At 40.1% G+C, this 15441-nt stretch overlaps 1 protein-coding gene across 9 annotated transcripts in view; it reads left to right on the top strand.

Moving 5' to 3' along the window:
• PICALM (phosphatidylinositol binding clathrin assembly protein) overlaps positions 1-15441 on the top strand; it is a 123874-nt gene that overhangs the window by 88425 nt on the left and 20008 nt on the right. For 3 of the 9 annotated variants that reach the window (XM_019524580.1, XM_019524573.1, XM_019524577.1), the window contains exons 13-19: positions 6006-6113; positions 6378-6404; positions 7417-7548; positions 7637-7667; positions 8391-8490; positions 9853-9876; positions 14034-14093. In XM_019524580.1, coding sequence (XP_019380125.1) covers positions 6006-6113; positions 6378-6404; positions 7417-7548; positions 7637-7667; positions 8391-8490; positions 9853-9876; positions 14034-14093 — 482 coding nt within the window. The remainder of the gene's footprint in view (positions 1-6005; positions 6114-6377; positions 6405-7416; positions 7549-7636; positions 7668-8390; positions 8491-9852; positions 9877-14033; positions 14094-15441) is intronic. The other 6 variants (XM_019524581.1, XM_019524574.1, XM_019524578.1 and 3 more) reach the window with 5 other exon arrangements.

The raw sequence follows: 15441 nt of genomic DNA, 5'->3' as shown, positions 1-15441 counted from the left end.
CAGTGAAGGACTTTGAACAGAGTGACAGGAAAGCTAATGCCTTAAGGTAAAATTAAGTAGTATTTGCAGAAAACTCTGTGAATTTTTAGAGGTCAAATACATGCTCAGTACTTAATTGCTTGTAAATTTAATTTGATTTGCCTATACTTTTGGTCTTGGATTTGATTTGCAATCCCCATGGAAGAAATCAGCCTGCATGTCCTTCAGCAAGACTTGTGAAAGCCCCAGAATTTGGGCAGGAAAAGGAGGGAGGGGGGCACAGACCATACACGCTTTTACAGCTTTCATTCAGGCACTCGTGTATATCTACATTGCTTAAAATAGTAACCAGAAAGTCTAGGCACTAGGACAATACAGACAGTAATATAGGGCAACTTCCACTAATTTGGATTTGTATAATAGTATCAAGGAGTATAATTCAAGAGCAGGGTGCTCTACAAAAGTAGTCATGCTGACAGCTCATGATTCGCACATCACACATGATGATACAGAAGAACAAAGCAAATATTGATCATATTTAAAAGGGGGGGATAATGAAGTACTTTGGGATCTGTGGATGAAAATAACCACATTATCCATGTACTTGCCTATTGCTTTAAACATTTTTAAAAAACAAGTTGCATGTGGCCTGTTCGTAAAAGGAATTTTTCCAAAGATTACAAATAGTTTGTCAAGCCTGAGTTCATGGGCTTGGGCTCTCTAGGTCATTGGCTCAGATGTTTCCAGAACTTTTTGCTGAGAACTGTACTTCCTGTGCCCTGTTTGACTCTTCCATATCTTTTAATTCTTGTCATTAAATAATGTGAACTCTTTACCACTCCTGTTTTTAAACTCACTTATTACTAAATCAATTCTACTTTCTTATTTCTCTATTGCTTTCTGGGATTGCACAGATCCTTTCTCTGCTACTATTGATGCTGTTGATGATGCCATTCCCAGCCTAAATCCTTTCCTCACAAAAACTAATGATGCTATTCATCTCTCTGTTGTATCTTCTGACGTACCTACTTTCACAACTAGGACACCCACACATGAAATGTTTGTTGGTAAAGTACCTTTTAACTAACTAGCTCTCTAATTCAGTTTATGAAATATCTGTACAAAAGTTGTGACTTCTTTTTCTCCCCCTCCCCAGAAAAAACTTTTTATGTGACTTGTAATCAAATGGCCAAATATCATTTGCCCAGTTTATAATAGATAATGCATTGAAGTGGCATGGTGGTTTAACCTTTTTTTAGATGTTTTTTACAATTGTAGACAGAAGTATGTGTTCAAATGTGCTCATGCTTATTTCAGGCTTCTTTACTCTTGGTCTGAACCAAAAGACTGAGAAACATATTTCATGAAGTTCCTAGGGGAAATAAGGATGAGGAATAGCTGAACATCGCTTTGCTTTCATTATTTTGTGCGAGGAAGACTATTTAATTTGAATAATTTGGGGGGGGCTTGTGGCCTCTACTTAAGAATCCATTGTTTTAATCAATATCAGTGTTAGTGTAGCTGACCAGAAGCTACATGTATTGTGGTGGTGATTTAAACTCTTCTTTACTAACACACAGCTCTTGAATAGTTTTATAATGGTTGACTTCAGACCATTATAAAGAAATAAGTCTCTGGAAACATGACTGTTGTAGTAAATCCTAAGTATACAGTAATTGGATTCATTCTCAGTGTGAAGAATTAATAGCACTTTTTCACTGTAAAATAATTACACTTTTTTTTTGTTTGTTTTGTGGGGTTTTTGTCTCTTGCTTTGGAAAGTCTTGCTAGACTGGCAGACCCGTACTTGTGTAGTCTAAGCTTACTTGAAACTAATTTGGGGCAGGAAAAGTCTGATAAATTATATGAGCCTTGGACTAGGTCAGTCTCATTGTGCTTCACTACTCCCTGAATGTGGTGGCACCTCAGGTTGCAAACCACTGTTGGTGCTGCCTCCACTTAGGTCTGTGTGCTCCTCAACTCAGCCTGAGAAACAAAAACAGGGCCATGTTTAAAACCGTAGTTTCTGTTTCCCTGCTGACTTTTAAGAGGTGAGCCATAAGCGGGGCCCTTCCACCCTCCAGCAGCAGGAGGTGTACGGGGGAACCTGCAAGATGAAAGGAGCCACAGTGCAGCCCACTTCCACCATGAATCTAGTAGGGCTCTACAGATGGTATAGCCAGGTTAAAAATCAGGGACCGGACAAATTCATGGATGACCTGTTGAACAGAATGGCTGGAAATATTGCCTTTGGCATCTCCTAAACTAATAGATGGGGGATGGCAGGAAGGGTATTGAATCTAGAGATACAGGTTAAGTAAAGCATCCACTTCTGCCACTGCCTGAGGCGGGGTATTGGGTTAGATGGACCATTGGTGTCACCCAGTATGGCACCTATGTTCTTTTATTAGCCACTGGGCTAGATCTTGTATACTTGAAACAAAATTATAATTCTTTTTAAAAATGATGTTTAAAAATGTTAGTGTTCTCACTTGTGGTAACACAAGTGAGCAACTGTGACTATGGAATGTGGATTTAAAAACTCTTTCTGGTTCTTTAGATCATTTCAATCCATTTACTGAACCAAATCCATTTGTGGCAGCAAATTATGAATCCACTCTTGGCCTATATCATTATACTTCAGGTACAAGGAAAAATGCCTCTAGTTTTACACTCATTAGTATCTTCCAAGAGTGTAAAATGTGGCATTTGGTTGGGTGTCTTTAAACTTTTTTTTATAGTTGTAATTTTGCAAGTCTTTCCCTTTTTATGTTGTTACCTACAACATAAGTTTCCCTTTTTAATGTGTTTGTACTAGGCTGACTCTTCTGGTATCATTGTATGGTTACAGCATACATAAACTCATTCTTAATTTCAGTTTGGCACATTTGGTGTAGGATATAAATAGTATATACTGTTCCTTTCTGTAACATACCTTCTCTTTTCTCTGCTCTTTTGCTTTTGTGACATGCCTTGTCAGATTGTGTTTGTGGTCCTCAAGCTTATCCTAATGCTTCTAATTTCTGCAATGAGCCCTCTACTGTAGCTGGTGTGTTTGGAGGTGGGTAATGTGACAGGGTCTTACCAAAGACACAGTATGTTACGTGCCTAGCATTAGTAGGCTCGTCAGTTGGATAGAACTGCATTGTTCATGTATGTTGGCTAAAAAATTTGGATTCATACATTGCTGCTTAAGGTAGATGCATCATTGCAGATAGATTAGTTGTTTTAGCTTAGACCTTGTTACTTTTTAATTTGTATTTTTAAATTAATGCTCAAAATAAGTATTAATTTATAACACAATATTCAAGGGCACTCTTCTAATCTGCGTGCCATTGCTACCTGCTACACTAAATGGTTTCCTGTGAAAAGCAGCTGCAACAGTGCTCTCTACATGTGTCTGTTTAATATGTATTCTTGACCTATACCCAAACTCTGAGATGAGGAAGTGATTCCAAAGACACCCCTCCACACTTTCCTGGTGTTCTCCATTGCTTTTGTTCTTTATCTGTTGTAGGGTTTATGATAGGTGAATGTACTAGACTTTTCTTGTATGAAATTCCTGATTTTACTAATTAGGGTTGTTGGTCATAGCTGTGTGGGTCTAAGGAAATGGGCAGACACTGTTCTTTGGGATGTGATTTCTTTTACTAGACCAACTAAAAGTTTTCCTTTCCTGGATAGAATAAAACCCTGCATTTTGTGTGTTGGCTTCTGTTCTACCCAGGAAAGTGCACAAACACCAACAGACTCTCCCTGTGCCTGAAGAAGGGTGTTTGTGCCCAAAAGCTTGCAAAGAACAATTTTTCCAACTCTTTATTTGGTCTAATAAAAGAGATCACATCTACCTAAAGGATCATGTCTGGTTACTAATTTAGTTAGTTGTCTTTACAGCAGTGCAATGTGTTTGGATTTGTACAGTTCCTGAAATGGGCTTTGTCCTATTGATTGCACCCAATCACTGTATCTGGTGCAGATGGTGTAACTCTTAACACAATGTTGCTCAACTTTCTGGCCCCACAGTCTGGATCTCTCACAAAGTTGGCATGTGGAGTTGGGTCACTGTGCGCTGCCCTGGCATGACTATGCCCTGCACGCCCAATGTAGCAGACAAGGCCATGCTTTCCAGCCTGCTGGGCTCCCCTGGGTTGTGAAAATTGGCAGTAGGGGGACCAGCAACTGACAATGACACTGGGGAGCCCAGCAGGCCAGATGACTTGGTCCTATGGGCCAGATCCTGCCCACAAGGCAGGGGTTGAGCACCCCTGGTCTAACAGACTGTTGCTTTTGAGTTATAGAGAAATATTTTGTGTTTAGTAGGAGAATTACTGCTTGAGACATTGAAACGCTGCATTTTGGTGAAATAAGGATTCTTAAAATGAGCAACTAACGTTTTGGATCCACTGAATCAAAATGGTTGTGAATAGATGTCAAAATTAAAGATAGATTGCAGAGTAGAAGTTTGATACAGTATCCAGAAAATGCATGTAGAATCATTTGATTCTTAGACTTCTTCTGTTTTTCTAATTTTCCCAATATAATAATTGTGTGCTAAACATACATTTTAATCCCCAAAGTTGTTTGTGGGTGTGTTCCTCCTCCTTGGTGACATTTTCTGTGGGAGAGTAGTTCCCTGGATCAGTAACAGGAACTCCAGAGTAAAATTCTAGCCCCTTCCACAACCATACTCAGTCTCAAAGAAAATGAGTCTTAAAGCAGCTGAAAAAGTTAAAATATGAGAGCTGGTGACTACTGCAGAAATTAGTTAATGTTCTAAAAAGAAAATATGTTCTTAAAGATGAGTTTTCTGCTCTTATACTAGAGTGCTTTTTATAGTTAAGTAATGCATTCTTTTCCTAAAGTTAGTGCTGTCCACATTGGTATAAAAAGCAGTGTTGCTAATGGTAGTGGTCAGTTAACCTGTTTTTAAATTACAATTTTATGGCGCCTTTTCACGTAAAAGGATTAGTACTTTAGTTACCGACATAAAATGACAAGAGTTGCAGTATAGGCATTCTTCATATACAACTCAGTTCAACATTATGTTCTTTTACATAACGTATTGAATTGGGTCATAACTCTTTTTAAAATGGTTATGTAGCAGTTAACAATACATTAAGCCTTCAAAACATTGTGATAATATTATCTAATGCGTACAAGATCTGGTACATGAGCAGCAGCATCTTTTTGTTCTGCTTCTTTGGGGGGGCTGTTTTTGTGGGGGTTTTGTTTTGTTTTTTACATTTGAGCATAAAACAAAGTTGTGTAGCCTGACAAAGCAATGTGGTAAAACTGGCTCTAGGTCCTAGTCTGGCCCCTTCTTAGTCGCTAGATATATAACTTCCTACAAGGGGTATTAAAAATAATGGAACAGACATCAAACTATTGGTTGTAACTGTCTCTAATTATTTTCAGCAGTGGTTGCCTTGCATTCATGCATTTAGTGAGACATCCTATCATGGTGTGGTTTGTTACAGTTGAGATGATGTTTCATAGATTTTTCACCTGTTAACTAAAATGGTGTAGGGAGCTTACAGGCAAATGGTTCAAAACCATTGTTTTGAAGAAGAGTCTTGGCCAGCCTTTCTGCTTGCAAGGGCCAGGTGGCTATAGCATTGCTTTCGTGCTATTGTGAGCAGGTGTTGGGAAACAGAGCTGCACATAACTACCCTCATTCCCACCGAATTGAGTCTGAATCTGAAGATGTAGGACTTGACCTTGCCTCTAGGGATCTTTTGGATCCATAGACTTTGGGGACATGGCCTGCCCTTTCTGTAGGAGAAAACTGAGGAAAAAAAATAGTTGGGGGTAAAAATCACTCCTGGGGTCATTCCCTGTGTTTCTTTCTACTTTAGGGTATAACCTGGGTTTTCATGAGTTTCTTCATTATTCTGTTCTTCAGGCAATTAGAGGTTGTACAGTAGCTTTTAAATATGCACTTTGGCATACCTCTGTCTTCCATAGGAAACAGTATGGAGTAATTGCTATAATATGCTGTTCTGTTCTTTTTTTTGTTTTTTGTTTAGGGTTCACTCCATCTCCTGTTGCTCAGCCACAGCCATCAGCTGGCCTTAATGTTGACTTTGAGTCTGTATTTGGAAACAAATCTTCTAATGTTATAGTAGATTCTGGTGGTAAGAGGCTTTCATTAATATTTAATGTAAGCAACAAACGTGCTTTAATCAAATGACACCTATGGAAAGTAGGCTTTGCTAATGCAAACAAGTACAGACTATGACCTTATTCCAGCTGGTGAAAGCAGACTGAGTTAAACTTAATAGCAGCATCCTTCACTTAATTTCTTGGGGGGATTTTTTGCAGTTTTGTAAGTTAAGGCATCTCCCTCTTAGTGTTTTGTATACAGATTTGTTCTAAAACGGTCATTTTCCTTCATTTAGACCTTGATCCTGCAAATGCATATGCATGTAAGTAACTTTACTCTGAGCTAGATAGGCTTGTTTATGTTGTTGGTTCCACTGAAATCAAACTATCAGAATGCTGTATGGTGACTTAGTATGCTATGAAATAAAACTGATTCTTCCTCCCTCCCCCCCTGCATTGTGCTCTTAAAAGGCAGTTTTATAAACTAACAAAACCTTAAGTTGTTTACTATTCTGCCCTTAAATTTTTTTGTGTTTAATATGGAGTCTGCCTTTTTCATGTCATGACTTGTTTTAAGATCAGGATCGCAAACTTGTTAAAGCCAGCATGCATTCATTTTAACAAGAAATGGAATTATTTTTAGTACCTTCTGGGCACGTACACGTGCTTTTAATGTGCAGTAGCGGATTCTACTGTGCATTAAAGCCTTGTATCAAAGAGTGCTAATGCACTAATGTGCAGTAGAACTAGTCTGTTGTGCATTAAGTGTCACTAAAGGCATTCACTTTTGCTATGTGCGTTAGGGCAGCCTAATGTGCCTTTATGTGCTGCCTCATAAGAGCCACAGTAGCAAAAGCACATTAATGAATGTGTAGATACACTTTCCTTTGGTTCGTTTGAGCACCCAAGAATAAAACCTTTTCTCCATGAGAGATTTTATGCATTTGACTTGGTTTTCTTTTGCCCTTCCTTAAAAAGGAATTTCTTTGAAAATGAAAAGTAGAGTTTTAATCTCCTAAACCAGGCCTTTTCCTGCAGACCTTCCACATCTGGAATTTGCATTGCAATATGGTTGAGTTTCATGCTCCATCGGGCTTGCAGGATTAGTCCTTAAAGCAGCTGAATTTTACCTGCAAAGATGACCTCTATTTGAGGTTGAAGGTTGAAATAGCTTCATTTGTAGCTTCTCTGTAGTGTAGTTCTGCTATGCTTGATCAGTCTGTCTACTTGCATTGTATTGGACCTCCCTTACCTTCCCCCTTTTAATGTAAATGCGACTTCATCTTCAATGGAAGTCTCAAATAATATTAATTGTACTTTGCTTGTTGTTTTAAGGCTTTGATGAATTAGGCGGACTCCTAAAACCAACAGTGGCCTCTCAAAACCAGAGTCTTCCAGTTGCCAAAGTACCACCTAACAAGTTGGTATCAGATGACCTGGATTCATCTTTAGCCAACCTTGTAGGCAGTACGTATTGGAGATCTAAATTTCTTTTTTATTTAAAGAATGAAAACAGATTAAGATGTTTAATAATGGTCTTTTCTTTCTGTGACAGATTTGGGCATTGGAAATGGAACTACTAAAAAGTGAGTGTTTGCCTTTAAACAACTTTGGCAAATTTCTTTCTGGAGTTTTAACTTTACTTGCTCCTAATAGTACTTCAGCATGTTAACAGTGGTTTTGAACCTATAATCTCCCCAGCAGGTGAAGGAACAGAGAGTGGACTGGCCATAGGCCGTGGGATGGAGTCAGTGCCAGAGATTGATTTACAACATGGGGCAACTTCAATTATCTTTTTAAATCCCCCTAGCTCCTGATGTCTGTCTGCTTTATTCTGAACAGATACAAAATTTCATATCTTATTTGCTAGTTCAGCATGTAATTTGTTAATAGGCTAGCACCATAATGCTAAAAAGATGCGTGTGTATAGAGAGAGAAATGCAAAACTAGCTTGGGCTTCTGTGGAGCGGTGTTTAGGCTGTCCAGGATGTGTGCCAAGTCTCTGGATGATTTCAGCTCTTCCTGAGCTAAACTTGACCTGCAAAAACTGAGCTGAGTTGTTAGCTTTAAAGTGTAGGTGAGGCTTGGGTCAAGTGTAAGTAGCTCATTAGCTAAACTAGACCTAAATACAACCCTTAATTAGATCAAGGCTACTTGTGACCACCTGCAGCTGCTTTACTTGTGCCAGTTCTTAAGTGGCGACTTAATGATGCTGAAGATTTTCTCCTGAAAAGCTGACTAATGTTGGTGTCAAACACTGCAGCTCTTACATTGTTCATAATGTTTCCTTCTTCATTGTTTATTTAAAGTGATGTAAATTGGACTCAGCCAGGTGAAAAGAAATTAACTGGCGGTTCCAACTGGCAACCCAAAATTGCACCTACGACTGCATGGAATGCCCCAACTTTGGTAAGTGACTGGCCAGTTCTGATGTAGGGAGTCTTGAATAGAAACCAGCATGTTCGGGGGGGGGGGTAGGTGGTTGTCACTCACCCTTGTGGTAAGGATGTAAAAACTGAAGAACTAGTCAGTTTACAGAACTTACTCCTTTTTGTGGTAACGGGTAGCTAGATAGTCTTTATTTAGGTTGTCTGACTCCACATGCTCTAAATTTTGCCTTTTGAGTTCATCTGTAATGTGGTTAAATCCTAGTATAAATATAAAATATTGTTAGGCCAGAAATGACTTAAATAACACTGTGTGCAAGTCAGAAGTGATGGTTGGGGGTTGTAGTGTGTTTGGAGCTACACTTGGGCCTGGTAAAGCTATAATGTTTTAACACTTAGCCTGTTTTGGGAGATGCAGCAGGAAGTACTTCATCCTACACTCCTTCAAGATATGGGCAATGGTGATGGTTCCCTTTAAAAATAGATGTAGCTAATACTGTCGCATCCTGACATGTAATTGCTTTTAGTGTTTGTGACCAACCAATCTAATTCTGACTAAAAATAACTCGTGCTACAGATAGTGTAACATGGGGTCTGTCCTCCCAACCCTTAATGTTGAGAGGGGCAGGGAGAAGAATGTATTTGAACAATTTTTAGTAATGCTAATTGGACCCAAGTTTTTCTGAATTGTTTCCCCTCTCATCACAAACTTGCAAGATTGCATAAATGTAACAATTTTTTTAAATATGTAAGGTCCAAAAGTGACTGAATTGACAGTGTAATGCAATATTTTATAACTGATTAGAGAAGCACTGTCTCCAGGTGTGCTAGCTGCTGCCATGTTGGGTGGTGGCTATTAACTCCAGTCCCTAATGTGTTTGATGCTAGTTAATTGTTAGCAAAATAACCACTGTCTTTGTACATCTGCTTGTAACACATTAGACTTCAAAATTTACTGCTTGTTTAAAGACACTGTCAAGGGCTTCTTATGCAAAAGCTTTACTTGTTTAAAAAACAAACCCTAAAAGACTAAATGTTTTTATTCGCATCACATTCTTTCTGCCTTGGTTCACTGATTTGTTTGTTGTAGGATTGTTTCTGCTTGCAGTGCTGCTGCCTGCCTAACTTTTTTTAAGAAAAGACCTGTTTTTTTTAGAAAACAAGAATAAGTGGCTTTGTAAACATGCAAAGCCATCAGCCTTGACAGTGTCCCATAACAGATGTTGCCTCACTAAATGATTTGGATTACAAGAATATGTATTTTAGAATAGATATTAAGTGTAGTTGTGAACTAAAATGCTGTCTGTGTATATTGTGTTGTGTTAGTACTTGTTTCTAATCCAGTGTTATTGCATTATGTAATTGTTCTCCCTGGGAAATACAGAATGGCATGCATTTTCCACAATACGTAAGTGAAAAAACCCCACAGCCTTTTTGCTATCAACTGGCATGCTGATATTAACCACTGCTATAGCAGAATCTCATAACCTTCCTGCTATTGCATATGTCTCACGTTTAAGACCTTTGGTGTGCTGAAAATTTGAGCTTTTCCTAGCACATACAAATCTTGTGGGTATTCTGCAGGCTCTTGAGTCGAATGATGGCATGGGAATTACCAAGATTTTTTTTCTTGCTTAATATTGTACCATCTGCTGCCAGAGAGCTGGGGTGTTTGTGCTGCCTCAAATGCACTTGGTGAATTTTGAATGAAGATGAGATGTTTGTGTTTGAGTAACTGCATGAAATCTCACAGGCTTCTGTTATACTTGGCACTATATCTACATTGATTGTAGATCTTGCTTTCTAAGTAGAGAGAGACCAATATGTCATTAATGCTCAACTAAAGGGAGAAAATTCCAGTTTATAAGGGGTAAGCTGTAACCTGTGTGTGTTGCTTTCTTTGACTAATGCAGTCTTTCATTTTGGATAATCTTTCAAAAATATTGGTCTTTCTCTGTTTTTGTTCATTGTGGGATGTTAGCAGTGAAGAATATCAAGTCCTATACTTGCGCATTCTGGGAAAAAAATTAACCAGCATATATAGTGAATGTAGTGTTGACAAGTTCAGTAATTTTCAGAGTAGTCTTTTGAACTGCATGAATAGATATTTAGATAGCATATGATACAACTAATTCTTCAAACAGGAAAATATTCTTAATTTTTAGAATGCTGATTTAACATTGGTTATCACATGTTAAAGAGCAGCTCCTACCTCAGTTAATCCTAACAAATTCTGCTTGTACCACATTCTGGGGAGCTTGACTTAAGTCACTTACCTACCAGTAGAAGTTTGTGCCTTTAGAACCTGTCACCTGGGCACATCTACACATGCATATTAATGCGCAGCAATACACTCTGGCACATGGCATGCACTCCAGACCACAGCATGTTGAACCAGGACAGCAGCCTCGGCTGGCAGGGGATCTGGGGCAGTCGGCCTGCCAGCCCATGGCTGCTCCGACTCAGCTCACTGCTGCAGAGGGGCTGGCTGGGGTATGAGGTGCTCCTGTGGGGGGGGGTTGCTAACCTGCAGGCAACCCCTGTACTGAAGCATCCTCATGCTTCAGCCAGGTCAGTGCACAGGAACTACAGCTGGATAGTACCTGTATTTACAAGTACTGACCTGCTGCAGTGTTTCCTGTGGCCTAATAGGGCTGCACACGTAGACACATAGACATCTACTGCAGAGCTAATTGTGCAGCTCCACAGTAAATGTCTCTTGTGTAGACATGCCCACTGTTATTCTTAAGTCTAGTTTTAAATACCACAAGTAGCACAGATTCAATTGTATTCCACAGCATTATAATGCAAGAGCCAAGCATGAAAGTTATAATCATTGGGTATATCTTCTGGCTGTCATGAAACTTCCACAGCAAAGAATGTAACACATGTTAAATCACTTGCATAATTTATAAAGGTGAAGCAGATGAAGACAGCTGGGTAAGACATTAATTTGGTACTTCATAAATATTCAGATAGACTCTGTCTAAGATCTCTTTGCAATCAGAATTCTATATAAAGTGGTGGAAGGGGGATGAGATGGTAAGACAAATGAATATGGTATAAGTATGCAGAATTACCTTTTATAAACCATGCCTTTCTGGTTTTTATGAAGTATCAGAAGGTCTTTGCAGGTGTCAGATTTTTTTTAAAGCAAGGAAGATGGTTAGTTGACAGAGAAAACATGGAGCAGAGCTGCTAATCTTATTTTTGTCACAAGCTGTGCAAAAGTTTACCACTGTGAATACACCACAGTATGGATTAGAAGCAGTGACTAGTTTGATTGTGGTAACTGGAGTATTTCTAGGAGTCTTCAATTCTTTCTTTTAAAAAAATTGTACCTTTACAAATGGGTGCAAAACATGGAACTGATACTCGAATAAAAAAAATCAGACCATCATGATTCCACAACTCTCTGATCTTTGCTTCAGGACAAGTGTAGCCAGGGACATTTAGTACAGTGTTGTCAAGATGACTGCGTCTGAATGGGGCAAGGCAGACTGGAAAGATACCAAAAGCCAGTCAACAATTGCATTTGCACCATTGCTGGAAGTGGTGGAATTGCATAAGGACTGAAGTAATCTTGGGAGCCTCCTGCCCACTTACCTCGGTTTGTGGGCTGCTGTCAAAGAGAAGAACTTCTGGATGTCTTCTGTGACGGTCATTTGGCTTCTTATTTTAGTTCCATCTTTAGAAACCACCTGGACACAGTTTCTTAAAGATAAATATTAAGTTGTATACTTCATAGGATTCAGGAAGAGTTGCTTGTTTTCTGAATCTCATGTCTAAAGCATCTTTATCTTTTACTATTTAGTCAAAAAAAGCACAAAGACCAGTAGCTGGAACACTAGGTTGTTGCTGGCCAAAGTCTTAACATAATTATTCCAATTAGTAACAATTAGATGCATGTCAAGGCTTTCTAAAAGGTTTAGTATAAGAAAACTGGCACACGATTAAAAATTTTACGTAAGAAAATGTGGTTAAACCTTACAACTGCTAATAGGGGTCTATTTGTAGTAGTGTTGGTCTGAGACAGAAATACAGAACTCCTAAACCTCTTGGTTCAGAGGCTGATACATTTTATTAGACCAACTGGAAAAACAGTTTTTTAACTTTCTTTGCAAGCTTTTAGGCACGCACACCCTTCAGGCTGAGAGGTCAAAGATTGTAAGAGTCCTCTTGCATAGAAAATAAACTTCATTTCTTCACTTTGCACAGGAGAGATTGAGGCTGGACATGTATTCCCCTGGGTCTGAGTCTTTCTGTGAGAATTAGAATCATAAAAATTTAGGGCTAGAAGGGACCTCAGGAGGTCATCTAGCTTAACCCCCAGCTCAAAGCAGGACCAGCCCCAACAAGATCATTCCAGCCAAGGGTTGGTGTAGCTGGGTTTTGAAAACCTCCAAGGATTGAGCTTCTACCACTTCTCTGGGTAACCTGTTCCAGTGTTTTACTGCCTTCCTCGTGAGAAAATTCTTCCTAATATCTTAACCTAGTCTTCTCTGGCTGCAACATTTGCTCCTTGTTCTGTTACCTAGCACCATTGAGAACAGTCCAGCTCCATCCTCCTTGGAACCCCCTTGCAGGTAGTTGAAGACTGCTATTAAACCTTTGCCCCACCTTCCCCCACATCTTCTCTTTTCTCTAGACAAAATAAATGCTCATAAGTCAGGTCCCCCAGCCCCCAAACCACTTTTGCCTGCTGCTGGACTCTCTCCAAGTTGTCTGCATCCTTTTGGCTCAATCCTCCAATTTGTCTAGGTTGCTCTGAATCCTAACTCTACCCTCCAGCATATCTGCCACTTTCCCCCTCTGCCTTGGTATCATCTGCAAGCTTACTGAGGGTGCACTCTGCCATATTCCAGATCATTGATGAAGACATAGAACAAAACCAACCCCTGGGGTGCACCACTTGATACCAGCTGCCAGCTGTGTTGGTCTGAGATGGAGAAATGCAAAAAATAAAAGGTATTGCCTCTGAACCAAGAGTTTTAGAGTTTTGTATTTCTTTTTCTCAGGCCAACACAGCTGCAGAATAGATCCCAGAAACACAAAAGATACTGTATTTCAGCCATTTTTGAAAAAGTAAACTTCACTGCTAAATGAGAGAGATTTCTCTGCCTCCCTGCCTGCTTCTGACCTGTGACAGTCTCCTCCCTGCAAGAGGACAGCCTTATGTGAACATCAGAGAGCAACTCACATGAAAGGACTCTGACCCATGGGAATATGTCCAGCCTCAACTTTCCTTTGTGTAAAATTTAAGTTTATTTCCTACCTAAGAGGGCTTTTACAATCGTTGATTTCTCCTCAGCCTGAAGAAGGATCCTAGTGCCCAAAAACTTGCAAAGAAAGAAGCTCTTTTTGCTATTTTTAGTTCTAATAAAATAAATCTCCTGTGAACCAAGAGTGTGAGTTGGAGGGGTTTTTGGTATTTCACAGATGTTAATATACCTTTTTTGCTAAATTAGTAATATACTGTCTAAGTGCAGTAATTGACACTTAAAAGCAATGTATTACTATAACAATCTTTTCATGCAGCTCAGTATTTTTTTCTCTTTTTGTTAGGCACCACCTGTAATGGCCTATCCTGCTACAACACCAACAGGGATGATGGCATATGGAATGGTTAGTGGAACTTTCAGTTTTGCTATGCTTGCTGTACTATGAATTTGCTTTGTTTACACACACTCATGTGCACGCAAAGTATTATAACAAAATGATCTTAATGTTGAGGGGCAAGAAGGCTAATTAGGTACCTGTTCTTCCCTAAATCTTTTATTCCTTAAAGATGACTTACCTAGGGCTGTCAGACTTTTTTCTATTCTGCTTCTTCACCTAATATCTGCCTAACTTTCTCTGTGTATATCTCTCCTAAGAGTGCTTTACTGATAACAGAATAGCAGAAGGCAAAGCAGTATGGCACTTTTATAGACTAACTTCAGAGAGGCAGATATCCTACTTGCTCAAGTGTTTTGGATGGGTTTGCGGAGAGCAGGGGGTACTGAATAGAAAGGATAAATATAATTTTAAATGAAAGGGGCAGAAAAAAAGGGGAAATTGCTGAGGGAGGGGGAGGTAATTTGAAAAAATTTAAAGGAGGTGACCAAAGCAACCCACTGAAGGAAATGAAATTATAAAAGCTAGTTCAAGTATTAAGATAAGAATCCAGCTTTCCTGAGATCATATCTAACACAGCCCAGTCTGCAGATGACTTCTTATTCCACAGTTTCATTTTCTAGCTGGCTTTAAAGTTTTGCTGTCCAAGAACAGCTACAGGTTTCCCTCAGTCCTTTTTTTATGCGGGTTCTTTATATGTGAATTTGATCTTATTTGATGAGCATATTTTAGACCTGTAATTCATTATATGTGAGGTAAATTTGCTCTCATGTGATCAGCATAGGTGCCCCCTGACCCAAGCAGGTAAGTCTGGGGTGGGGAAGAGAAAGGGCCTTGGCCACACTCACCCCAGCCCTGGCTGCAGGGGCCCTGGGAGCGCAGCTGCTGGGCTGCACCATGCCCTAGTGTCAGCTGCCCCAGCAGGGGCTGGGGTAAGTGCAGACAAATGGAGCTCCGGGCAGTGCGGGGCACAGCACTCACCCCAGCCCTAGGCGCAGCCTGTGCCAGTTGTGGAGGGACCTGTCAGTGTGTGGGAGGGGAGGGTGTGCCTCTTGCTGCTCAGCATCCCCTAGGAAGGCTGCGGGCTGTGCTGGCCCCAGCCTGCAGTGGTAGCCTGCTGTCATGCCACATGCAGATCAGGGGCCTGCACTCCCTGGGAAGAGCCAGGCACAGCACGCCAGCTCACAGCCCTCCCAGGGGGTGCAGAGCAGCAAGAGGTGTGCCCCTCCCCTGTGCTGCCTGGCTCTGCTTATTTGCACTTATGCCTGCACCAGGGCATGGTGCAGCCCAGCAGCTGGGGTGAGTGGGGACAGGTGGAACATGGTGCAGCCCAGTGGCTGCAGGCAGCTGTTCGTTG

Source organism: Gavialis gangeticus, unplaced genomic scaffold, assembly GCF_001723915.1.
Source record: "Gavialis gangeticus isolate Ggan-Ray unplaced genomic scaffold, GavGan_comp1, whole genome shotgun sequence".
Classification (NCBI taxonomy): Eukaryota; Metazoa; Chordata; order Crocodylia; family Gavialidae; genus Gavialis; species Gavialis gangeticus.
The sequence above is the reverse complement of the archived record's forward strand: the minus strand, read 5'-3'. Positions and strand labels throughout refer to the sequence as shown.